This window comes from Pelophylax lessonae (assembly GCF_965119305.1).
Source record: "Pelophylax lessonae genome assembly, chromosome: 13".
Lineage (NCBI taxonomy): Eukaryota > Metazoa > Chordata > Amphibia > Anura > Ranidae > Pelophylax > Pelophylax lessonae.
In genome coordinates, this window is record NC_138780.1 from 108,652,400 (window position 1) to 108,679,664 (window position 27,265).

At 44.3% G+C, this 27,265-nt stretch overlaps 1 protein-coding gene across 1 annotated transcript in view; it reads left to right on the forward strand.

Moving 5' to 3' along the window:
• Positions 1-27,265, forward strand: part of SPRED1 (sprouty related EVH1 domain containing 1) — a 129,294-nt gene that overhangs the window by 77,402 nt on the left and 24,627 nt on the right. The window contains exons 3-4 of the mRNA XM_082242596.1: positions 7,549-7,717; positions 17,319-17,368. Of these exons, the coding sequence (XP_082098722.1) occupies positions 7,549-7,717; positions 17,319-17,368 (219 nt within the window). The remainder of the gene's footprint in view (positions 1-7,548; positions 7,718-17,318; positions 17,369-27,265) is intronic.

Below are 27,265 nucleotides of genomic sequence, written 5' to 3' on the forward strand. Positions count from 1 at the left end.
AAAAAGAAATTATTTTCAGCCATCACATCTAAGCACTGTTAATCTGCAATCAATTCATTTTTTTCTTATTGGTTTAGATATCCTTTAATGTTACTTGCAATAGAAATCTATTACATAGTCTAGTTGAAAGAAGACACAAGTCCATCCATTTCAACCAATAGAAGGGAATAATACCTCTTCAGTAGCCATGTCCTGTTACCTGTTCTCCATTCTAGTGCTGCAGGTGCAAAGTTGTCAGATTGTCAGATGCTCCTGTCCCCTGACTTGCATTTGGGTTCTAACCTCCAACCTTCTTACATCACGGCACGGAACCATGACATACGGGAGGGGATTCAGACATCGGACACTCCTGGAAGTATAAAATGCCAAAGAGGCTTATGGGAGGTGGCAGTGCTGAAATTAAGGGAAGATGGAAAACACAGGTCTGTGAGAATAAAGCCCTGTACACACGATCAGATTTTCGAATGATCTGTCGTCCGTTTTTTGTGGCATGCTAGTCTGATGTGGAAAGTGAAGAGGTTATTTTCATACAAATTGTCCCGTACGACAGAATTCTACTTCAGAAGTGATGTCATGTGTTGGATTGCTTTGTATGTGTTCTTTCGTCTCTGAGCATGCCTAGTCTTGCTCTTAAGATTTTTCCGTCTGAATCTGTACTAATGAGATGAAAATCGGACATTGTATTACGGACGACAAAATTTTTATAGCCTGCACATCAGGATTTTGTCAGCTGAAAAGTCGGAGTTGGCTGTCGAAAGCACCATGCTAACAATCCGAAAATGGGCAGATCGGTCGTCGGATGAATTTTCCCTTCAGATTTTCTTATCGTGTGTACGGTTCTTTAATGTTCGTCTATTTTAAGAGTCGCTTTAAAGTATAACTAAAGGCAAATCTTTTTATTTTAGTTTTGGATAGAGTGCAGAGGGGTTAAAACACCTGTCAGTTTTTATTGCTGTCTCTGCCCCCATTAGGGAGATTCACCCTCTCTATTTGTCCTGTTTACCATTATCATTGAAAGTGAAAGGAAAAGAAAATCCCAAATTTTGGGTTGTCCCCAGAAAAGTAATAGAGGATAATCTTCCAATGTGGACACTAGTTATGGTGATCTGGGGGTCCCCAAGGAATTCCCTTAATTTGCAGGGATTTCATCCCCTACCCCACATGATAATGTTTGGACTTGGCAATTGGACCATGCATTTGGCACATGCTCCTGCCTACTTGAAAGCCTCGGGTATTTTCTGAGGGTTCTGATGGAGAGTCAGGGGAGCATGGTAAAGGTGAGTATTAGTGGGTAGAGGGTTGTTCTTTTTAGAGTCTCATTAAGGATCCTTTCACACTTGGGCGACCTAAAAGTCGTGCGATTTTGCAGCAATGTTTGGCCGAGATTTTGACTGGACTTGAAGCAATGCCTGTGTAATTTTGAGGTCTATAGACCTAAAAACACATCAAGGACGGACCAAAGTAGTGCAGGGACTACTTTAAAATCGTTACTCATGGTAACTCATGGTACTCAATGGTACTCATTGGAAATCATGGAGTACGACTTGTCATGCGACTTTGCAGTCCCAAGTCACAGGACAAGTGTGAAAGGGGCCTAAAGAACAATTACAAGTGTTACATTAAAGCAATAGTAAACTCATTAAAAAAAATCCTCCTGAAAGGCAATGTTATAATGTGCTAGTATGCATCACATACTAGCACATTATGTGAAACTTTTTTCAGTTTTGCATTAATAAAGGAATTTTTGAGTATATACCGCGGTTGCAATGTCCCCTTCCTCCTTTTTAGAACTTCTTTCTTTTTTGGGTCTTCCCCTTTCTTTGTCACATGATCTGTGTTCTGGAGTTTTAAGGGGGATGCACTACCAATACGGTAAGTCAGTACTCCATATTTTACTGGTGTGGCATTACCCAGTAATTATAGCGGGCAGGTACCTTCCCCCCTTTTTGTTGCTGCCGTACATATTGTGAAACTTACCTTAAAATGAATCCCTCCAGCGGCGCGCTGTCACTGCTGACTCGGCTTCCATCTTCACCCACACTTGCTTCCGGGTTCGCGGGCTCCGGTCCTTGGAAGGGAGGATGCGCGCAGGAGTTGCGGTTCACGGCAAAGGGCTTTGAAGAAATGGCATGGGCATGCTGTGCCTTCAGAGCTCATGCACTGGTGAGGTCACCGGCAGATTCACAAGTAAATATCTCCTAAACGGTGCACTGTCAGGGGATATATACTGTACCTCTAGGTAAGCCGCCTTATAGGCTTACCTATAGGCAGGGTTTTTTTTTTCAGGGGGAACACAGTTCCGGCACCTCCAGCCCTGAATGTATGTAAAGGCAAGGACTGCTGGGTTGTGCTACACTGTCTATTGATGCTGGCTGCTGAGGAACCTATTGTTGCTGGAGGGGATCTATTCCTGCAGGAGGATTTATTGCTGCTGGGAGTATCTAATGTGGCTGCTGGGGGATCTATTGTCTCTGGAAGAGATCTCGTTTTGCAGGGGGGGTCTATTGTTGCTGGTGTGGGTCTTATGTTGCTGAGGGGTCAGTTGTTGCTGGGAGGGATCTACTGTTTAGGCAGCAGTCTATTGATGCTGGCTGCTGGGAGATCTGTTGTTGCTGCTGAGGGCCCATTGTTTCTGGCTGGATCTATTGTTGCTGGGGATATATTGTTGTTGGCTGCATGGGATCTATTTTTCTGCTTTTTTTGTTATCATTAACAAATTCCATACAAATTGCTTAGTACCACAAATGTTACTTTGTTCTGTATTTTCTAAAAGGGATGGTACTGGGAGGTGGGTAGTGGGTGGAACCAAGGAACGGTTCACGGCGGTAGGTAGGGGCGGAGACAAGGGGTAAGTCCAAAAGAGGGAGTTCCTGCACCTATTCTCTGAGAAATAAAGCCCTGCCTATAGGTAAAAATCAGCCAGGGGAGTTTTCTCCCACTTTAATATAAAGACTGTGATTGTGGAAAATGATGTGCTCGCTGTAGCATTTAAATCTCTTCATGATAAAGCTGTAATGTGAGTCCTTTACCATTCACTGGCTGTACTGCGGTGTTAAGGAGAGGAATGTGACCTCCGGAGGCTGGAGGGGTATTGATTTTTTCAGAGAGAAGTAAAGAGGCCTTCTCTTGGGACCATCTGCAGCATCATCTATGCAGGAGGCCAGAGAGTGTCAGGTCAGACTTCATGTTGCTTCCACACATCCTGCATTATTACTGTCACCTTCCTGCTCTGGGCTCCAGCCAGTCTGCAGGAAGTCATAGCAATGCCCCCATCTCATCTCTCCCCATCAACCAAGAATACATTTATATTGCATCCTGCTGCTGATGTATACAGCAAACCACTGACTACAAGGAGATGTTACAATTGCAGTATACCGTATATCTGCAAACATGTTCCACACGATGTATTTGTGTCATTCTGATAACTGTCATTTGTAATGGTTTACTTTAGTTTTCCTTTGCCTTTGTATTTGTGGGTTTAATGATAGAAAATGATCTATCAAAAAAGTATTGTAGAGTAGATTATTATATTGGTGAAAGAAAGAGCAAGAAAATAAATTATTTCTATATTATATTTATTATTATTATTTCTATATTAATAGCCAAGTGAACATCAAGTACATGCGGCCTATTATTTAGTATCCATAGCAGTGTAGATTGGAGAGGATTATATTTGTTAAAAACAGAGTATACCTGAATCAATTAAGTCATTTAAGATCAAATTCATCAAATATGAACACTTCTCATTCAAATGCTAAGTCCACCATTAAAAAAAATAAATAAATGCACATAATTTTGGAGCAAAAATTATATATTTTTTTTTTTTTTACTTTTTTTTGCAAATGAGCCTGCAAAGCATTGCAACCACGATCAGTGAATGACATACTACTGCAGACTCTTCCTCCAGCTCTGTCCACACCCAAGTATGGATTTTTAGTTATTGATAGAGGATGTGTCAATGGACTATGATTAAGAACTACAATTCCGGGGTGACAGACAAGACTTTTAGTTTATTCATTCACATATCTAGAACAGTGACAGCTGTTGCGGGGAAGAAGAACCCTGCACGCTCCCATGAAAAGGTAAGAAGTCCGCTTGGCACTAAAATATGGGTGTAACATGGTCTGAAAGGTGGAGTTACCCTTTGAACTTGTACAGCTGGGGGGGGCCCTGCTTAGGACCATGTCAAATCCTAAAATGTGGAGCCATATTGGGTCACACCTTTTTAAATTCTTACCCTGGCATTATTCTTTGATACCTAGCTCTTCTTCGGATTAAATAACCAGTTGTCACTTTCTTCTGAATAGCATAAGCTCTGCACCTGACAAATGCACACTGCACCAGTTCATAGTTGGAAGCGCTGTCCTCTGAGCCATTGCAGCCTCTCTCACAAGTTCTGGATCCTAGCTTTCTGTAGTGAGCTGACAACACTGCCTCTGCGGCTCTGAAATCCCAAGCAGTGTTGTCAGCCCTGCCTGAGTTTTCCCTGGTGTACTACAGAACTTGTCTCTATAACATAAAGGGGAAGATGTTCTGTAGTCTAGCAGGGAAAAACTCAGGAGGGCTGACCACACTGCTTTGGATTTGTGCAGCAGAGGCAATGTTGTCAGCTCACTAGGAGTTCTGGTAGGAATTTTGCATCATTTTTAAACACAAATAACATGGGTAAGTTTGCATGTATTTCAGAAATGTGCTGAATGTTTATAATTTCTCTTACGTCCTCCGACAGTCGCCGCCCACTCATACAGTCTTCACCAATGGGGTATTGACTTCCTCTTCACAGGAGTAACTAGGAAGTCAGTACCCCATTGGTGAAGACTGTATGAGTGGGCGGCGACTGTTGGAGGACTCAGAGAAAGGAATTTTACGGTAAGATTTTACAAAAATTCAGTTTTTACCCAGACCTAAATTTTAAGTTTTGTTTTGGACTTCCAGCCCGGTATTATTCATCCATGAAGCAGAATAACAGAATGTTCTACCCAATTCAGGAGTTATTCAGCACAACAAAGATTTTCCAGCCTTCACGCACTGCTCTCTTAGCCAGACAATCCAGCTCCAGTCCCAGCCTTCCTGCAGGACTGGCTGTCCTAGCCTCTTGCTCAGGCCCTCAGTCTGTTCACCCCCAGGCTATCATTGTCTTCAGTCACTGTTTTCAAATGATAAAAGAAAAGGAATTGGCAGCACTCCAGGTTGAGTCAAAATCCAGGTTTATTGACTGGACATCCAAATATGACAATCGTGACAAGGTAGATGACAAGGTAATGATTAAGCACACAGTCAGTGTGTGAAAACGCGTCTACCTTGTCACGATTGTCATATTTGGATGTCCAGTCAATAAACCTGGATTTTGACTCAACCTGGAGTGCTGCCAATTCCTTTTCTTTTATCAAGTTTTCACGGAGGCGAGCCAGGGCATGCACCTGTGTGAGTCATCAGGCAATTACACCACCTTGAGCAGTGACTCCTTGTCTGTTCAACTGTTTTCAAATGGCAGTCTGATTCAGGCCTGCACACACACTTCCAACTTGTCTTTCTAAAATGCTTTCTCAGCCCTAATGGCTTACACTGGACACTAGACCTGGATATTTGCCCATGGGGTATCCTCTTCATATGTTGCCCCATCGACAATAGATTACTCAGGCACCTTGACTGAGCGAAGGAATTTGTATTCAAAATCCATCTATTCATTATGAGGTTCCTCACTAGTGTTATCTGTCTCGGTCTCTCAGGTACCCTTTCCTTGCCCAAAAGAAGTCTATTCCTGCACTCTGTTCTGCACAATCATTGGTACCGTCCTTGGTTGGGTTTATTGTGGATTGCATGTAATACTTTTTTCTCTGATTGTTTCATTTTTCATTATTGTATTAGATCTAGACACAGGGGCAAAGGGCAGCTCCAGACAAAGTTTTTTGCTGTTGTTGGGAGTGTATTTGGAGGAGCTAAGTCCCCAATCCTGAATCCTGAGTTACAATAAAAACAGACATACCATAATGAGAAATGCTTACCAGAAAATAAGTCAGTTAAGAATGCAGACTGGCTCTTTTTAGCACATTGAAGTTTAGAGAGTACAGTGGTCAGAAGCAGGGCTTTTTTTTCAGAGGATAGGTGCAGGTACTCCCCCCTTCCATGTCACCCCTTGTCTCTGCCCCTACCCACCTCTCAGTACCGCCCTTTTTCGAAAATACAGAACCAAGTATAATTTTGTGGTGCTAAGTAATTTGTATGGAATGGGTTCATGATAGCAAGAAAAGCAGTAAAATAGATCCCCCGTAACACTCCCCAATCAACAATATACCCCCATCAACAATAGACCCACCCATCAGTAACAATCGATGCCCCAGCAACAATCGACCCTCCTAGTGAAAATAGATCCTCCAGCAGCAACAATAGACCACCCCAGCAAAAATAGAGCGATACTAGATTTCCATAGCCATCAACAATAGACCTTCCAGCATTCCCCCGCACCCCTTACTATTACGTACATTCAGTGCTGGAGGTGCCGGAACTGCATTCCCCTGCGTTCCCGCTGGAAAAAAGCCCTGGTCAGAAGTATGTAACAATCATCTACATTGCTGGTTAGTTGCCAACATTTGAAAAGAATTAGCAGCAACACCCTGAGGTCATTAAGAACAAAATGTGGTGTACTACGTGGGACACATGCTGCCCACCTTTAAAGGATTGAGAAGAAAAATGTGGCTCACTTGGCACGCCACCTACCATCCATCATCCACCATGTTAGTGGGGGTGGTCAAAAATTGGGCATGATTAATAAAGTGGGTGTTGCTTCACAATATATGGTCATATTTCCCCTGTCACTTTGCTGTCGTTTAGACGGCATGTAGCCTGGGGGTTCGATAAACAGAGTGTGGGGTAAAATAAATGTCATTGTTGGTCAGTGGCAGCAATAATACCCTCAGGAATTGGTGTCAGTGCAAACAATAACGCCCAGCATGTGTCATGGCCAGAAATGACCCCTAGCAAGTGACAACCCCCAGCAAATGTCAGGGCAAGTGATAAAAAGCACCAGCAAGCATTAATTCCAGCCCCCAACATCAACCCCCAGCATTGGTGTTCAGTCGTTTGATTTATCTGAGAACTCACTTCAGGAAAGCTCCCCCTCTCCCTTGTTGCTGCCAGAACAATAATTTATCTGTGGGGCACAATATCCTCAACAATTTATCTGTGGGGCACCACTGCCACTGTACAGAGATTTGCAGATTAACCATGAAAGAATTTCTGTATATTCTTTATTTGGGCAGTGAGCTATTACACAGTATTCAGTCACCCCCAGAACTCTGCAGTTAACTGACTAATGTGCATACAGGACAACGTCCTCTGACATTCAAGATGAAGATGTCAAAGTGCACCAATCATCACTACCGTCGTGCCCAGGGTAGATGCCTTTGCCTTGGCCTAAACCTGAAAAACGAGATGTAGTTAAGGAATGAGTCGGTAAAAGCAAACTTGGTTTGTAGTAATGCAGATATGGCTCCACATTACCTCTGCTTATGACTTTTTGAGTCTAATCATAGCAGTTTTTTTCCCTAGGTTGTGCTGGAGTGTGTGCTAAAGAAGGAACTGGTCTATAATAAGGTCACCCCTACTTTCCACCATTGGAGGATTGGAGATAAGAAGTTTGGCCTCACATTCCAGAGTCCTGCAGATGCTCGAGCGTTTGATAGGGGTATACGTCGTGCCCTTGAAGATCTCACTCAAGGTAATGTCCTGTTGCTTTTAAGGGATTTGTTATATAAAAGAATCATGAAGGCTGTCCTTTCTGAACTCTAATTTTTAGAATGATAGCTCCCAGACTTTCATGCTGATGTGCTGGCTTCAATGCTTTGAGTCGCTGATAAGAAATTCTGACTCGTTTACATCATGCTTGTTCCGGTTCTGTGTGATTCAGAATTATTTGAGTCAGACACCGTCAGACAACTAGCATTTTCTGAAGGAGACCAGTCACGGCTGCCTCCGTACTTTCTTCACGACAGTGTCACTTTAATGATAGAGATGTTTTACCTTGGGACACCATAGCCACATCTAATAATAAATTATGTTATGCTTATGCTATGTCCTATGTAAATGTATTTTTATGTAAAGTTATAGGGGAAATAATGCTAAATTCTGTATTTTCATTTGATCTTCTAGTATTCTTTGTGTGCTTTCCATATTTATAAAGTGTTCTACCATGTCTCAATATCCAGAGTGGGCAGGACGGAGTCTAGAAGTTCTTTGGATTGAACCTAATATGGAGTCTGTTTTTCTGGGAGATGTACTGACGGCACAGTGTAGTTTTATAATGCCATGTTACTTGCGTCGGAGTTTAGCAATGCTTCCAGAGTAAAGCCTTGTTACCATAGTGATGCCATGCAGGCATTTAAGTGATGTCACCATAGTGATTCAGAGTAACCAGACTGATCCCACTGTAACATAGTTTTGTGTCCAACCAGTGACGTCATACTGCTATAGAGTGACGCGGATTTAACAGAGTAGGAGGTAGAGGTATCAGTGTGAGGCCATGCTGTATCAACACAATGATTCCATGTTACCACAGTAATACCATGCTGCCAGGAAAATACTTTGTTACCATAGTATTGCCATTTACTCTGGATTGATGTGAGTTTGGAGAGACGAGTGCTGATTTCGGCAATAGTACAACATCACCAACCTTGTTTTAAAATATCACCCAATCCATCCTCTTTATTCTTCCGATACCTCTTGCTCTCTATCATCATGTCTCCTCCCATGCTCACCTCCCGGACATCTCCAGAGCCTCTCCCATTCTCTAGAACTCCCTACTCCAATCTGTCTAGCTATCTTCGGACTGTCTGCCTGTAGGTAATCTCTCAAAACTCATCTCTTTAGAGAAGCGTATCTCACCTCTACGTAACCACTGAAATTTTAATTCTCAAACTCGTCTCCACACAGTTATTATCTTTTGTATCACTTGCCCTATCCTTTTAGGCTCTCTAACCCTCTTGTATTGATTTGTATTGTAACTGTACTGTCTCCATTTGTTTTGTAAAGTACTGATAAAGTACTACTACCTGCTGTAGTAGTCTGACTTGCTATCCCTCTCCTCATCACTTTTGTGTGTGCCTTAAATTTCATGGTTGCAATACCTTACCATCACTGGGAAACCAAAGGACTATTGTGCAGGTCATCTTCCCACGAGCCAAACCATGCTGGAGCACCAGACAGGCTGGGCCAGGGCTGAGCATGAATTTAGTTGTCCATGTATAGTGTAGAAATACGTCAAGAAAACTAACACTCTCGCATTTTCAGAATGTTTATTTGATTTTCTAATTGTTAGTGGGGTAAATTTGATTTAAATTTTAATTGTAGTGATGAGAAAATTTGAAGAAGCTGCGTGAAAATATTTTCTCGAAGAAATGTCTAAGGGTCCATGTACACAGGACGTTAGAAAAAACGTCCTGCAAAGCTATTTCTGACGCCGGGAAAAAGCAGCTGTTAAACGTGCTTTCAGTAGCTTTTTCCATTTGCGTTTTTGCACGTTTGGCCACGTTGCTTTTAGCAGCGTTTTTCTGCCTCCATTCAAAATCCATGGTTCCCTATGGGAGCCTATTGATTTGAATGGAAGTCGCACCGCAAGTCGGATCCGACTTGCGGCGCGACCTGCACTGTGAGAATCTTGAGGGGGAACTCCACGCCAAAAATGGGAAAAAAACGGCGTGGGGTCCCCCCCAAAATCCATACCAAACCCTTATCCGAGCATGCAGCCCGGCAGGCCAGGAAAGGGGAGGGGACGAGCGAGCGGCCCCACCCCCCCTGGACCACACCAGGCCACATGCCCTCAACATGGGGGGGTGTTGGTGCTTTGGGGCAGGGGGAGCTCTGCAACCCCCACCTCAAAGCACCTTGCCCCTATGTTGATGAGGACAAGGGCCTCATCCCCACAACCCTGGCCGGTGGTTGTGGGGGTCTGCGGGCAGGGGGCTCATTGGAATCTGGAAGCCCCCTTTAACAAGGGGGCCCCCAGATCCCGGACCCCCTCCCTATGTGAATGGGTATGGGGTACACTGTACCCCTACTCATTCACCACATAAAAGGCAGTGTATGGAAATAACGACAGGAGACGTTTTTGGAAAGTTTATTAAAAATCTTCATCCGGCTCTTCTTGTCTTCTCCTCTCCGAGGGTCTTCTGCTCTTTTGCTGTCCGCTCTTCTTGTGTTCTTCTCTCCGGGGTCTTCTGCTCTTTTGCTGTCCTCCTCCGACGACATATCCGGTGATTATGCCGGTCTCCGGTCTCTGCAGCTTATTATATAGCCATTAGGGGCGTGGCCCCCGATGACGTCACTGGGAGGCCCCGCCCCCTCGTGTCAAATTCCATACCGGACCCGAAGGGCCTGGTTTGAAACCTGGGGGGGACCCCCACGCAGTTTTTTTCCCATTTTTGGCGTGGAGTTCCCCCTCAAGATTCTCACAGTGCAGAATCGACTTGCGGTGCGACTTCCATTCAAATCAATAGGCTCCCATAGGGAACCATTGATTTTGAATGGAAGAAAAAAAACGTATAACGTGGCTGAACGTAGGTTCATCACGTTCAGTCACGTTTAGTCACGTTCGGCCGTGTTTCTGCGTTTGAAACGCCGGGAAACACACGTTCGAACGCAAATAATTGCGTTCTAAAAAAAGTCCCTGAACGCAACTGCCTGCAAATGACTGTAAATGACCATGTGTACATGGACAGATAAGATAACATGGAGCTGCTTTCAGGGGCTTCTGAAAAAACGCCCAACTGCTCCTAAACGGCCATTTCCAGCGTCCCGTGTACATGGAGCCTAACTGTATGTGGTTTTCATTTATGAAAATTCCATGAATTCCAAAATCTAATGTTAAAAGCAATCGAAATATTGAAACGTCATTCGTCAGAGATCTGTAGGCACTGTCAAATGTACTGGCAAGATTTTTCATATGAACATTTATACGAAAATCTGCCAGTTTATGACCAGCTTTAGTATATGCCAGGGAGTGGTGGTGTATCAAAGCAAACTTGCCCTGAATGAGAAAGGGACGGGTTTACTCAAAAGCTGATCCTTAATGCAACCTCAATTGTGCAAAAATATAAGCGTTTAGTTAAATCTGAATTGCTTTTACATTTTTTTGAGTATATATGTAAGCCGAATAATTTGTGGATTTCCTCCAGGTGCTCATTTTAACACACAGTCTAAATATATACTGGTAGGTTATTGGTATCTACTATGATTGGCACCAGGATGTGGTTTGTGTGGTAGGGAAATTAGATTGTTTGCTCCATTTGGGTAGGGATAGATGTGGATAGTTCTACTGGCTCTTCAAAGCACGCATAAGTTGAGTTTGTAACAGTTGTCACTCAAACGCAGTCTTGAATGCTGCAAGATTCCCTTGCTACTCCCCGGTGGTGCATGCTGGGAAATGACTGTGCTGGTTATAAATCTGCAGTGTCTCTTGACATTTTATCCCATTTAAAATATGTTCTTTGGATTTTTTTTGTTTTCTTTAACACATATTGCAGAATGGATGACTGCTATAATACTAGAACATATACGTCATTAGCCACATGTTTGGTATTGAGAACTTCAGAATATACTGACTGAATACGATAAAGGTATTTCTAAACTCTGCTATACGTATTTGCTTGTAATACATCATGTTAAGTTACCATCATCCTGTGCACACCCCTGGAAATTTCAAATACAATCAAGAGTTATAGAATGGGTCATGATACAGAAAGGGAAGCCTTAGAAAATTGCTGTAGCCTTAGAGGAGGATCTCCACAGTCATCAGCGTAAATCCATCGTATTGTGTGGGGAAAATAACGACAGTCACCCTTATAACTGTATGGGACAAGGTTTCCATTTCTATATAGGGTGTCATGGCACACGGTTGCCCAAGGACCATATCACACTAGTCATCCTGTGACTGGCAAGGATTGAAAAATATGTTGGCCTCTATTGCTGAAAATGGGAGTTGGGAGCTGTCTCTGCCTTTTGTCAGTGATCAGGAACAGGCATGCAGCATGAGAAGTCAGAAACCAGAACCTCCTGATCTTCCTACTTAAAATATAATCTCATTGGATCATTATGACAGCCAGGCAACCAGCACTTTCATAATCATAAAGGGAGGTCAGCAGTGCCAGCATGTGTCCATTAACACAGGAAGTTTCTTACCATGGCCAGATGGAAAGAATGGAGGTGAGAGACACCATGGTGCCTGCAAAATTTTATGTTTGTAAAATGCAAAGGAAAATAATTTGCAGATCTGCTGCGCTTTCTGTTTACAAACTATTAAAGTATATGTAGTACATAGCATCATGACAATATACAGAAGATAACACATGTCACAAGTACAGATTTATGTCATAAAGAAAACCACAATTTAGAAGCATATAGAGCAGGGGTATTGAATTAAAATTCACGAGGTCCAGTCACAAGTTTTCTTCTAGCAGGGGCCCTAATCGTATGTTTGATTCTTAATGGCACCTTGAAGCATTGGTAAACGCTGCACATTTTCGTGAGCGCCAAACCAGCTTGGTGCAGCGCAATTTAAAAGGGTCAGGGACTACTTTTTGTATGTTTATGCATGTAAGACAGCCCATTGAAATGAATGGGCTGCCTACATGCAGAACACAGGTAGCAATGTTGAAAACCTAGCCTCAGATCCTTCACATCACGATCCTGTCTTTACAACAGTGTTCTCAGTCCCCCCTGCATATCACAACCCCCCCCCTTCACATTACTGTCCTCAGCCCCCCTTATGTAACCCCTCCCCTCGCATCCCTGTCGTCGCCCCCCCCCCCTTTACATTCCTATCCTTATGCCCCTTTATATTACGCCCCTGCTTCCCATTTCTGTCCTCAGCCCCCCTTCGCATTCCTGTCCTTAGCCCCCTTTATAATACCTCCCTGTCTCCTTCACATTCCTATCCTCAGCCCCCCCCTTTCACATTCCTGTCCTCAGCCCCCTTTATATCCCCTCCCTCCTCCTTCACATTCCTGTCCTTATCCCCCTTTATAATACCTCCCTGTCTCCTTCACATTCCTATCCTCAGTCCCCCTTCACATTCCTGTCCTCAGCCCCCTTTATATCCCCTCCCTCCTCCTTCACATTCCTGTCCTCAGCCACCCATCACATTTCTGTCATCACACCCCAACCCTTTTAGATTTCTGTCCTCACCCCCACTACCCCTTTACACTCCTGTCCTCACCACCCCCCACCCCTTTACATTCCTGTCCTCACCACCCCCACCCCTTTACATTCCTGTCCTCAGCCCCCCTTTACATTCCTGTCCTCCTTTCCCCCCATTTTATTCCTGTCCTCACCCCCACTACCCCTTTATGTTCCTGTCCTTACCCCCACTACCCCTTTACATTCCTGTCCTCACCCCCATTACCCCTTTACGTTCCTGTCCTTGCCCCCACTACCCCTTTACATTCCTGTCCTTGCCCCCTCTACCCCTTTACATTCCTGTCCTCAACCCCCTCTCCCCCTTTACATTCCTGTCCTCACCCCCTCCCCCTTTACATCCCTGTCCTCAGCCCCCCCCCCCCATCTTCAGATTCCTGTCCTCGGCCCCCCTTCACAGCACCCTCGGCTTCCTCCACATCATTCACAGCAGTAACAGTTCTCTTTAATGTCCTACCTACACAAGGCTGAAGGCACATTAGTCTAGAGCGGACATTGGCAACAGGACAGCGCCGCATGGACAGCCGGGGTATGAGGCTGACATCGGAAGCAGGACAGCTCTGGAAGGAGGGCGGGATCTGCACAACTTTTCCTGGTAATCAGCTTGTTAACTTGAAGTTGCGCCCTCCATCCAGAGCTGTATTGCCTCCGATATCAGCCTCATGCCTCCCGCTGTCCATGCTGAGCTTGATGAGGATGCCAGCAGTGACGATGGCTGAGCAGGCTCCTAAATGGCAGGACAGTGGCTGACCCAAATGGAACAGTGACTTGGGCTGGATGCAGACTGCGGGCCGCAGTTTAGTGATGACTGATATAGAGAATCTCCAGAGCATCTGAATCATTAAATTTGAACATATAGGAAAATAGAAAATCTAAAGAGCGCCCAATGGCGCTAAACATTTGAAGCGGATCTTCACTGCATCTGAGCACCACAAACCAAAAACACTATTTAATTCATTTTTAATATAAAAAGCAAACATCCCCACCTCTCCGTGTCTCCATGCTTTATTTTGTTGAGGCATCACTTTGAAAAACACCCTCCCAGCATTTCTGGCTACGGCCATCTTGAGTAAGAGCAGACGATTCATGTAGCATTTACTTTCTGGAATACATCTGCCCCTAGCTCAGTGATGCAGGCAGTAGCATGTGCTTAGCTAAGAAAACCTCTCTTCCTCTCCTCCCCTCCTGAAGACTCCTGGGGTGTATGACATCATTTGCCAAGACAAGAAATCAGGAAGTAACTAAAAAAATTAAAAAAAAAAAAGTTTAAAACAAATAAATATGATATACCTTCCTATCTATTTACTAATGCTATCAGTATGAAGATTAAAAACAATCAATGTTGATTGGGGGATTGAAGTTCCACTTTAACCTATGGCACTGCAAACATATATAAAGTCAAGGTACAAGCATATGACGGTGGGTCTTCCACGCATCCCATTTACGAGAAAACAGGTGCATCTTATCCTGTAAAGTATATAGTATCCTTTCCATTAACATGATACCATCAACTCTGTCCAGAATTGTAGATAGGGGAACCTTGGGGGATTTGCAGTGTAGAGCAATGGTCCATGAAGTCCACACACAAATAGTGTGAATTAACATTTCCTCTTTACGTAAAACATCTAGTATTTGTGCACCAATAAGGCATATCTGTATTGTTAGGTTTAAAGGAGTGCCTGAATTTGCTGAGGCTATAGCGGATATCTTGCTCCATACCAAAGAAAGTTGCCCACAGTCCCAAAAGATATGTTTAAAGGAACCTTAGCGAGGACAGCCGCGAAAACATAAACTTGAGCTTCCAGGAAAGGTAGCTTGAAGTTTGGAGGGGGTATAATACCGCCTGGTCAGTAATTTAAGGGCGGTCTCCCTAATCGTAAGTCATTTAGTACATTTGCTTAAATTATCCAGCATAATACCAGTCCTTAGGAGTAAATTGCGTAGTTCCATCAGCCTCCCATTTGGTCATATAGGGGAGCATACTAGCAAAATTGGAAACGACAGCTGATCGGTAGAGGTCCGAAATGAGAGCGTCACGGCAAAGCCTTTCAATAAAATGTAATCGGGGAGGTTGAAGAGGGGCCATAGTGAGTGGTATAGAAATGTTTAATCTTCAGGTAATGGTGATATGCTGCTTTTTTGAGGTGATGTCAAAGTTGACTCAGGTAACCTTATCTTACCATTGGTGTGAGCAGGGGAGGGCTGGCAGCCTTAGGCCTAGGGGGCAAGTCCAGTCAAGTGGCCCATTGAACCATCAAATCAGCTCACCATCCATGCCCACCTGGTTTTATAATTTAGATTGATGTTATGAAGCAAGACAATCATGATGCAATGTGGTAACCTAATTTAATGTTATTAACGACAAAGGAGGTTTAACAAAAATACATGACGTCATGCCAGGCGGGGCCTAGGAAGCTCCTGTCGGGCAGAGATCACTCTACCTGACAGGGAAGTGACTGTTAGTATTGTGCCGGCCGGGTGCAGGAGCGTACTCGACTCCACTGCAGCTCTGCAAATATAATATTGTGTAGTGGCAACCAGCAGCTGTTTACAGTGTCTGGCCTCTACATTAACCCAGCCCTGAGTGCAGCCTTTTTACCCAGCATCAGAGTCAGGGCGGTCCAGGGGGCAATTGCCCCCCTTCCCAGTCCTCCCCTGGGTGTGAGACAAGTCTGATGTAATCCATAGAGTGCTGACAGTAATTATTCTGCTGCTGAACAGACTGCTTTGCCATCTTTTGCATACTGTCTCTGTAGAAAAGCTCTTCCTGTTCCTATACCCCGCCTCCGATGACATCATCTGTGCAGTCAGAGTCAGGAGTGAGCAGTATTTTTCAGTCAAACTCCTAAACACACGTGACATCATCACTTGTGTGGGGCTTTGATGGGGATGGGAACTTCTCGTTCTGCTCCCAAAACTAAATCTATTCGGGCTGCTCAGCCATTTACAGGAAGCCTTGTATTTCTCCAAGGAATACAAGGCTTCCTGTAATTGGCTGGGGTGAAGATTGTGATGTTATCTGCCCGCCTCACCACCACAGTCAATCAGAGGAAACCCTTCATTGTGATGAAATTCAAGGCTTTCTGTGAAAGGCTGAGCAATGCTCAGCCTGAGTCTATTTGGGCTTTGGGAGTAGGAAATCCCCATCCCACCCCACTGCTGGAATACAGTGCTGTATACTATATGTAGCTGATGCTACATACAGGTTATACAACTCTCTAAGCAGGCGCATCTGTTAATGAAGCAAATCGTTTGCTTGGAGCAGCCCTAGCATGTGTTTGCATGCATGTGAGATGGGGACCCTAGATTGTAAGCTCCTTGACGGCAGGGACTGATGTAAATGTAAAGCTCTGCACACAGGGCCGGGACAAGGGATGGGCAGGAGAGGCTGCTGCCCTGGGCGCAGAGGTTTACTGTATGGATGGGGGTGCCAGTGAGCTCATTCTAAATCAAGACATTTTGACAAGCAAATTGCTGCTGAGGGTAACATCCCCTAACATAATGAAGTGGAGGGGGGGGGGGCAGTTTGCTTCTTTGCCCTGGGCGCTGTATGACCTTGTCCCGACACTGTCTGCAAACATTGTTGGCGTTTATATAAATACCTGTAATAAATGTAAATTCTAATTATATACCACTTAGTTAACTAAAGTATAGCATGCCATAAAAAATGGCAATTTTTAAGTAAAATTCTAATTTTTTTTTCAGCTTTTGCTGCTGCCAATATCCCAGCGATTTTCTGCAGCCATTTTTTGTTTTACAAGGACACCAGCAATAGCTGTATGGCATTTTTTGGGGCAGGCTCCTTGATGGTGACACCAGTGAAATATGCGCCTGCGTAATGTGTGTGGAAACAACTACATAGTTTCCATCTAAAGCCCATGGGACAGGGTGACAACCCATGAGAATAGTTGGCAGGCAGGGACAGGGCATTGTCACCATAAAATAAACAAAAATGAAAATGACTTTTGAGACTTCATTAACATGTTATTGCTAAGATTATACTTTGGCGATTTTCATGTACATATACTTTAATTTCCACAGTCCAGTAGATAAGCATTACTTTTATTTTTAGGTGTATATAATAAAGGAAGATGTAAGAATAGTTTACTGATTTGTCTTTGTGCTGTCAACAGGTTTTCCCACATCCCATGGGGAAGCGGAGGTTCCAGAGGATGGCCCACAGGTATGTCATTTATCTCATTTTAAAAATGATATTTGCTGTCTTACAATTATTATGTTTCTGTGTATATTGTAGAAAAGACAGAATCCTTGATAGCACCCCAAATATTTTGTCCAAAGCAGAATTTGCTTCTTCGGTAATCTATCCTTACCCACACTAAATAGGTCAAAAGGATTCATAACATTTAAAGTCTTTATAAGATGGTTGGGGGATTTGGTAGCCGAGAAACCTCGACATGTCGGGCTAACTTTCTATTACTCTTACCAAACAATTCAGCCAATCGCTCACTCCGAAGGGGATGACCGGTGTGCTGCTCTCCTCAGGCAGGAAACTCCAATATGGGTACATAAAGGAAAAAGGAGGCGCAAACACCTAGTGCATTACCCGTGATCACCATAAAAAATGTTTTAATAAAATGCCAAAAACATACAGACAAGAAGAAGAAGAAAATTGCATTACAAGAATCCACCACGCATGGAATGGAATATGTCCCTGTAGATAGGACCGCTAACGCATTTCGGGAGTCAAGCTCCCTTCATCAGAGCTGCTCTAATAACTTTATTGGAGATGCAGGGATAAATGTGTCCCTAGGGGCGTGCTTCTAACTGTCATGGGATGTGGCTCTTTGTGTAACTACAGAGATATACGATCCTGCATAGCAGGACCGTATGATCTCTGCACTTACACAGGGGAGAATGACAGGCAGCTTTGTTTACATTAGCCGTCTGCCTTTCTCCCTCTGTAACGGATGATCGCGAGTGGCCAGCGGACATCGGGTCCGCCGGTCACACGCGCGGGGATCACAGTAAGCGAGCGGAGGCGGGAGCGCACCTCCGGCGGCGCATGGTCTATTGGTCTATTGGCTCGCAGGCGAGTGACGTACCAATACGTCACTTTGCCTGCACGGGGCTGACCACCGCAGTATATGTACTTGCGGCAGTCGGCAAGTGGTTAAAACATTTTTTATGGTGACCTCGGGTAATGCACTAGGTGTTTGTGCCTCCTTTTTCTTTTCTTTTAACTTTCTATTACTGATGGAATGCAACACAAGGGAATTTTGTAAACACTTCCCACCTGCCAGATAACAGAATGATAACTCATGTGTCAGGGTCACTAAGATGATGGCACAAGTGTTCAAAAATCATCTCTTAATAGGCGGCTTAATCCAGCCTTAGTAATGAGCTTTTCTATAAATACGTTTTTTTTTTCTTTTCCCTGAAATGTTCCAAAATTTAGTATAGACATCAGACAGACAGATATTTAGGCATCACCTGATGCTAAGAGTTCTCTTGAGTGTGTACAGGTACATTTGTGTCATCAATAGACGATTGGGCACACCTTTGCAGTAAGAAGGATCTTCATCTCATCTTCTATCTAAATGGCTTCTAACAAGAAACATCAGCAATGAAAATCCGGCACAATTGCCTACCTAGAGCAGACTTAACCTTATGCTGTGGAACACAAAGGAGGCTGGAAACGGTTGGTTTGGCAGGAACCGGCCAACTTTGGGCCCATGTGTACAACTCTTCATCTGACATATGCTGGTTGTGAGAAAAACCAGCATTCGATCAACCATTTGGCTGCGATCGCTGATAACTCGGGGGGGGGGGGGTGGGTGTCCCCCTGTCAAAACAGAATGGTTCAGCAGGGGAGATTGCCGCACTAACATTGTGTAGTTAGTATGACGACCTCTCTGGGGTTTTTTTTTTTTTTTTTTCATTCATCCTGCTGGGGTGAATAAAAAAAAATTAACGTGCAAAGGCATTTTAAAGATTAACATGAAACCCCAAAAATGTTTCCTTTCTAATTTCCCATAGAGTAGGGGAGGATGAAATCTGTGCCAGGTTTTTACTGCTGTCTGCATCACTGCTCGGGAAATTCTGCTTCCTTACTGTTCCAATGGCACAACAGAAAGTCTCTCCAAATTGGGGGGTAGTCCCACCTTTGACAGTTGTAACTGAAGAAGGTGTCCCCAATTCCTAATGTTTTGGTGATCGTGGTAAAGTTTTGAATTCCACCTCGACAGCAGTCACCAGGCCAGAATGTGGATCTCCCCAACTAGGACGCATGCATCAAGATTTGACAGTGGTTCTAGCTCGTTTCTTTCAAAACTAGAAAAATTCTTTTGTCTGAAAGTGAAAAAGCCCTTTAATAAAGCTACATGTGGTATCTAGGCTGCAGATATTTGCGTCTGGAATAAGTGTGACTTGTGTCGGAGTCACCCAGATGTCTGACATGATAAAGGCCAAATGAATGCAATAGTGACTTACACTGTGCTCCCACGTACAAGTACTGAGTGGTGATGAGAGTAGAATGTAATCTAGCAGTCTAGAGGCTGAGCCATCCACTCACAGGTCACTATTATGTAAACCAGACCCCCATGTAAGGGAACATATGGGCTATGACAAATAGGCAGTGTGTAGTTTAACTGTTTAAGTTAAGTTATTAACCTAATAACCATATGTTGTGGTGTTAAAGCATGCGCAGCGCTGGAGAGTTTGGACACATACTAATGGACAGTCGTATATACACTACTATATATTGTCGAAAGTATTGGGATGCCTACCTTTACACGCACATGAAGTTTATTGGCATCCCAGTCTTAGTCTGTAGGGTTCAATATTGAGTTGGCCCACCCTTTGCAGCTATAACAGCTTCAAATCTTCTGGGAAGGCTTTCCACAAGGTTTAGGAGTGTGTCTATGGGAATGTTTAACCATTCTTCCACAAGTGCATTTTTGAGGTCAGGCACTGATGTGGACAAGAAGGCCTGGCTCACAGTCTACACTCTAATTCATCTCTAAGGTGCTCCATTGGATTGAGGTCAGGACCGTGTGCAGGTCAGTCAAGTACCTCCACCCCAAACTCGCTTATCCATGTCTTTATGGACCTTGTTTGTGCACTGATGCACAGTCATGTTGGAACAGGAAGGGGCCATCTCTAAACTGTTTCCACAAATTTGGGAGCATGAAATTGTCCAAAATGTCTTGGTATGCTGACACCTTAAGACTTCCCTTTAATGTAACGAAGGGTCCAAGCCCAACTCCTGAAAAACAACCCCACACCATATTCCTCCTTCCACCAAATGATTTGGACCAGTGCACAAAGCAAGGTTCATAAAGACATGGATGAGCGAGTTTGGGGTTGAGGAACTTACAGTAAATTGCCTGCACAGAGTCCTGACCACAACCCAATAGAACACCATCCAACCTCAGTGCCTGAACTCACAAATGCGCTTCTGGAAGAATGGTCAAACATTCTCATTGACACTCACCTAAAACGTCGAGGACAGCCTTCCCAGAAGAGTTAAAGCTGTTATAGCTGCAAAGGGTGGGCCAACTCAATATTGAACCCTACGGACTAAGACTGGGATGCCATTAAAGTTCATGTGCGTGTAAAGGCAGGTGTCCCAATAATTTTGACAATATAGTGTATGAGCTCTGAAGCTTTTAAATTGCAGTGTGTAAATGTATTTAATGTCCTCTGTATGTGTTATAGATGTTTCACTGCTTTTTTATCTAAATCCCACTGTACCTTCCTGCTGTGCACTTGTCAGATCTATGATAGGAAACCCCTGATAAAGTAAAGTTGCATTAAGGTAGCACCTTGCATTTGAATGGGCTTCCTATGCACCACAGTGGACCAGAAAATGCACCTGTACTGTTTTCCCCAATGCAGCATGGTGTGTTACTGTGCCTGGCTGTATGCTGCAATGCGGGCTTTTTGGAGGTGCGTTTCGTAAGTGCTTTCATTTTTTCAACACAATAACATATACATGGCGCATTAGTGCATGTTGAACGTGTTACTGCAAAGCATAGGTGTGAAGCTTGTGAGACATGAATGGCCACCAGGTGACATAACTGCTCTTACATTGCTACACTTGATGATTCTAAGGCAAGCCATAGATTCATCAATTTTATTTCCTTCCACAGTCAGTGTTGATGGGGGTATGCCTCCTGCAGTGCTATTGTATTCTGCCAGCAGAGGGCGCAGGCAGCCTTCCTGGTCGGCAGAATACAATGATTACTGCTAGCGGCCATAGGCACTGGCAGTAATTACTTGTAGAAAAGATCCAACCAGTTGTATCAATTTGGGTGCAATCAACTTGCCCATACATGGACCAAATTTCCATCCATGTATGGCCAGCTTTAAGGATGAATCACAATTTAGCCCGTACCCCCCCCCCCCCCCAACCTCTCCCCCTAAATTGCAAAGGCAGTGGCCGCAAAGAAAATGAATTACACCTCTTATCGTGTTCGTTCGTTGGGTAGCGCCACCCACTGAGCACGACCCTGAATGGAGGCGCCCTGCAGTCATGTGTCAAGCAGGCAGTTGCGACACACTAGTGCAGGGAGTTAAAACAGGCAGTGAGGAGGCGATACAACACCTCACTGCCTGAACACGAATTGCTCTTCAGAGAATAACGCTAAAGTAAACAAACCCTTAAGGGCGAACTCCTGACAAACCGCTAAATACACCATTAATATACTTTTATGGAAGCTGTTTTACCTGAAAAAGGTTCATAGTTCTGTTTATCCAGTGCTGGGATTTACGCAGCCAGCTGCCTTTTGACCAGTCCATTCCCTTCTGCAGTTAAACATCGTAGCTTGGTCACCTTGTAGCCCCCAGCCTGAGACTGAACAATAGAGAAGAAGCAACAGACCAATGTCTCCTCCTATCAGCATGTTCCCTGTCAGCACAAGTGCATGCAGGGCAACTAGTTCCCAGTGCAGCCGCCACCTTTTCCAGTTCTGCTACATAGATGATTAAAATGGCCGACATCAATTTAAATTCAGTTACTTAAAGCAGAGCTCCACCCGAAAGGGGAAGCTCCTCCTTTTTGCTTCCCCACCTGCTGCCACATTTGGCATCTTTGGTGGGTGAGCGGAGCGGATACCTGTGAAAACCAGCTACCTACTCCCACTTCCGGGTAAGATTGCCGCAATCTTGTGCGGCAATCTATGAAAGTTCTGCCCCCCCCCCCCCAAGGCCTCACTTCCTGTTTCCCTTAGTGAAGATGCCAGAGTCGATGGACGGATAGGCTTTGGGTGCCAACTTTGCGGGATCCCTGGACAGGTAAGTGTCCTTATAATAAAAGTCAGCAGCTGCAGTATTTGGAGCTGCTAACTTTTACAGTAATTTTTTTTACAGGCTGGAACTCCTTGAATCATAAGTATTAAATCCTACATTTAACTATACTTATGGCTCGTTTCCACTGAGCTTTCTGGTAAGGTTCGGTTTGGTACGGTACGCTATTTATGCCGTTTTGCATTATGAATGGTACCCTAATTCCGAACCGTACCGTACCACTTTTTGGTACCCTTTCGTTGGGGTACCAAGCACATTAGTACCGTACCAACAGGGTGGAGCTACAATCTGCAGAACTTTGATTGGTTGACAGAGAATCCTTTATCACAGCTTTCCTGCTACACCACGCCTATCATAAAAGGGTACTATTGGCAGTGGAAACGCAATGTGTACCGTTCCGAACCGTACCGTACTGAACCGAACCGTACCGTACCACTCAGTGGAAACGAGGCATACCGTAATTTGCATTCATTGTGGTATATTTTGATACCTGCCTGGAGTTCTTGGGCAGTCCAAGTGTAGGTATGGAAATAGGGATGTAGACAAGATCCAGTTTTATGCAAATGCTATGTAAATACAGCGTAGGCCCTATAATATTCCATCATATGGTATCTGTCACAGTCTTTCCTGTTTATTTTCTCTCTTCCTTCCTGACATTCTCCTTGTCTCTATTTTTATTTCCTATATCTCCTGTCATTGTTTTTATTTCTCTTCACGTCTTTTAATCATTTCCTCTTATTGTTATTCTTTCTCTTCCTGCCGATTTCGTGTTATACATCTTATCATTTTTTCCTGCCGCTTTCCCTTTAATTCCCCGTTACCGCTGCCCTCCCTGTAATGTCTCTGTATGCCTTTATTGTTATTATCCCGGCCGAGATTAGATTTTAATGGACAGCCTTTAAATCTTGGTGTTATATTCTAATCTCACAATCTCCCACTTCCTGCTGGCCGCCGTCCTAGCAAATTTGGCTTCCTGGCTGCCTGTAGGATGCTCCAGGATGACAGGAGAAAAGTTGTGTGTGTTGTGAGTGGGCGGAGGGGGGGAGGGAAAGCTTTGCTATCCTGGCTGCCATTTCTGCAGCTGGAGACAATTTTATAGCTTTTCCCCAGACTTGCCTGCCCCTGCACAGAACTGTGGCTTCGGAAGGGGGTTGGGGAGAAATCAAACACATCTCATAGCAACCACAGAACCATAATTGTTCTACCAGCAGCTGGGAGAAAGCAGATTTCCGAAGTGCATTAAAAGCTGGCAGTAAGCAAGGTGTAGCGATGCCAGACTCTCCTCTGCTATTCCAGGCCTTGCGCACAGGTCTTTTAGCTGTGCAGATGAATGTACAAGCTGGCCGAAAGAAACCAACCTGACCTTCAGACATTTGCACTTCAGAAACACGTCATTACAGAATGTATGATGATGCAGCCAGACGATTTTTCAAATAAACGTATTTATTGCCGCACAGGTGGTTTCAGAAGGGGATAACTAGTGATGGGCTCGGGCGTGTTCGGATTGAGCCCGCCAGGAAGCCCTCACTGCACACCGCCAGTCATAGGCAGTGAGGCATTTCCCAACCGGCAGCTGCTCATACACACGCTGGCTATGATTGGCTGGGTGCAGTGCCGGCTTCCTGGTGGGTTCGATCCGAACACACCCGACCTCAACGCTAGTGATAACTAAGCAAAAGAAACTAGGAGATTAGGGCCTCATTCACACCATGGTGCAGAGACATCCATTTTTCTGCACTCGTTCTGCAAGAGCACAAAAAATAACAAATGTTCTCTATGTGCCCTGTTCACACCACACCACTGGTATCACATGTGGATTTTTTCTGCACGGGAATCTGCAACATGTATGCAGTTTTCTGCATGTACCCGTTACTGGTTCTCTTCTTACTTATCCAATTGCACCTTTAGCGTTTCTTATCATTCTACTTCCTCCTTTCCTCTTCCTTTCTCTGTTGGGGTCCCCCAAGGTTCTGTTCTTGGACCTCTCCTGGTTTCAATCTACACCTCCTCTGTGGGTCAGCCTCCCATGGCTTCCAATACCATCTCTACGCTGATGATACCCAAATCTATTTATCCACCCCTCAGCTCTCTCCCTCAGTCTCCTCACATATCACTAATTTACTAGCAGATATATCGGTCTGGATGTCACACCACTTCCTCAAACTCAATCTATCCAAAACCGAACTTATAATTTTTCCTCCACTATGTGCCCCTTACCCCGATCTCTCTGTCAAAATCAATGGCACAACTATCAGCCCACCCCAACATGCCAAGGTCCTAGTCCTGGACTCTGAACTCTCCTTCAAGTCCCACATCCAATCACTGTCCAAATCTTGCCGCCTCAACCTCCACAACGTCTCCAAAATACGCCCTTTTTTAACCAATAACACAACAAAGCTCCTAGTTCACTCCCTGGTCATCTTGCGGCTCAACTACTGCAATTCCCTTCTCATTGGCTTACCTCTACACAGGCTTCAATCCACCCCTTCAATCCACCTTACCAATCGCTCAGTGTCCGCTACTCCTCTCTGTCAGTCCCTCCACTGGCTTCCGCTCACCCAACAATTTAAATTCAAAATACTAACAACATCTTACATAGCCATCCAAAATTTAGCCCCCAGCTATATCACTGGCCTAGTCTCAAAATATCAACCGAATTGCTTTTATCGTTCCTCTCCAAACCTCCTGATCAATAGCTCCCTCATCACCTCCACCCATGCTCGCCTCCAGGACTTTTTCAGAGCCTCTCTATTCCTATGGAACTCCTTACCCAAATCTGTCCGATTATCTCCTACTCTTTTATTTTTTAGACGATCCCTGAAAACCCTCACCTTCAGAGAAGCCTATCCTACCCACACCTGACAACTGTACTTCCATTTTCTCCATCAGCTCATCCGCCACATTTATTGCCTTCTGTTTCACTTGACCCTCCCTTCTAGATTGTAAGCTCTAATGAGCAGGGCCCTCTAATTCCTCCTGTATTGAACTGTATTGTAACTGTATTGTCTTCCCTCATATTGTAAAGCGCTGCGCAAACTGTTGGCGCTATATAAATCCTGTATAATAATAAGAATAATAACTGACACACATGAAAACTGCTGTAAAACTGATGTCTCTGCAAGTAAAATATGCATGGTTTCCCATCAGTTTTCATGCACGTATGGTGTGAATGAGCCCTAGCATTGCATTACAATGATCAGAATTTCATAAAACCTCTCTGAACCCAACCCCCCATATAAGTTTAGTGGTCATAAAGGATAAAGTTATCCCTTGTTATATTGATACAAGCATTGCCTGCCAGCATGGGCTAGTGGGATCCATGGTGGAGAAGACAGGCTGCTACTACATAACCTCCCAGCTCTCTGAGATGAGGGGGTGACACACCTTTTGGCACAAAATATGTAGGCAAAGGGTGCGCCTCTGCCAGGACCAAGCTATCCAGATTATGGAGAGTTCATATGCAAAAAAACGTTGGATAAACACACAATATCCTTTTTTTACCATTACTTTTTTGCTTTATATTGGCTTTTTAAAATAATAACAAATGAAGTAATTTAGAGGTTGGATAAAAGTTTTAGTGCAGCATAATAATAGTTAAAGCAGTATTAAACTCAAAGCAAACATTGATTATATAGCAGCTTACCAATTCTTCAACATGATGGCGGCATCAGTTTTCTTTTCATCTGGTGATCCAGCTCAGTAAGTCTGTTGTTTTTCAAAAGAATAAGCTCTTGCAAATTGTATCAGTTACAGGGATGAGTCAATCCATTAAACATTGGCAGGGATGCTTTCAGTGATCAGCTTTTATTTATTCATGTAAAACCTTTATCCCAAAAGAAAAAAAACTGCTGTAACTCCTTATAAATTATTGACTTCAATTTGTTTGTGCATCTAAATTTGCTAGTTCATCTAACACTCCCCCAGACGGACAATGCTTCTGTCCAAAGGTGCCTCTGTGCTCCTTCAATCAGAGTGGGGGCACTTTATTACGGTAGGTGTGTTACTGACCATATCATCAGGTGAAAACAGAGGGAAAAAAGCAAACTAATGTAGCCACAACATCTAATGATTGGTAAACTGCAGTATATTACATTTTTCGTTTCGAGGTTTATACTGCTTTAACCACTTACCGCATATCGACGTATATTTACGTCGGCAGACTTTGCGGGGGTATACCGGGATGATGCCTCTAGCTAGCCAGCTCCATTAGGTACAGTAAGCCTCGGTTCACATTTATGCGATGCGGGAAGGCTGCGAATCCGCAGCCTGTTCCCGCATCGCACACGCACCCCCGGCAGTTCACACTGCCATATGCGATACGCTGGGGGTGTCAATGTAATCTTAACGACACCCCCAGTTTGATCGCATATCGCAGTGCGATCGTGCAGTTCGCACAGGATCGGATCGCACAAGTGTGAACCGCTGTGCGATCCGATCCTGATGCGGCTGCCAAAAAGGGTCCCTGTGCGTGTTTGGTGCGGTTGCGGTGCGAATTTAGCCATACAAACTGTATGGCTAAACTCGCACCGCACAGCCGATCGCATGTAATGTCGGAGCAGTGCGCTCCGACATTACATGCGAACCCCGCACACGCACAAGTGTGAACCGGGGCTAAATGTGGTGGTAGTTGAGTGACCTGCAGCCTTGACTTCAACCCTATTGAACACCTTTAAAATGAACTGAAACACTGATTGTGAGCCAGGTATTTTCACGCAGCATCAGTACCAGAACTCATCAATGCTCTTTTGGTAGAGATACCCTCTGAAATCTTCTAAAAATCCTTCCCAGAAGAGTAAAAACAAGACGAGGAGGA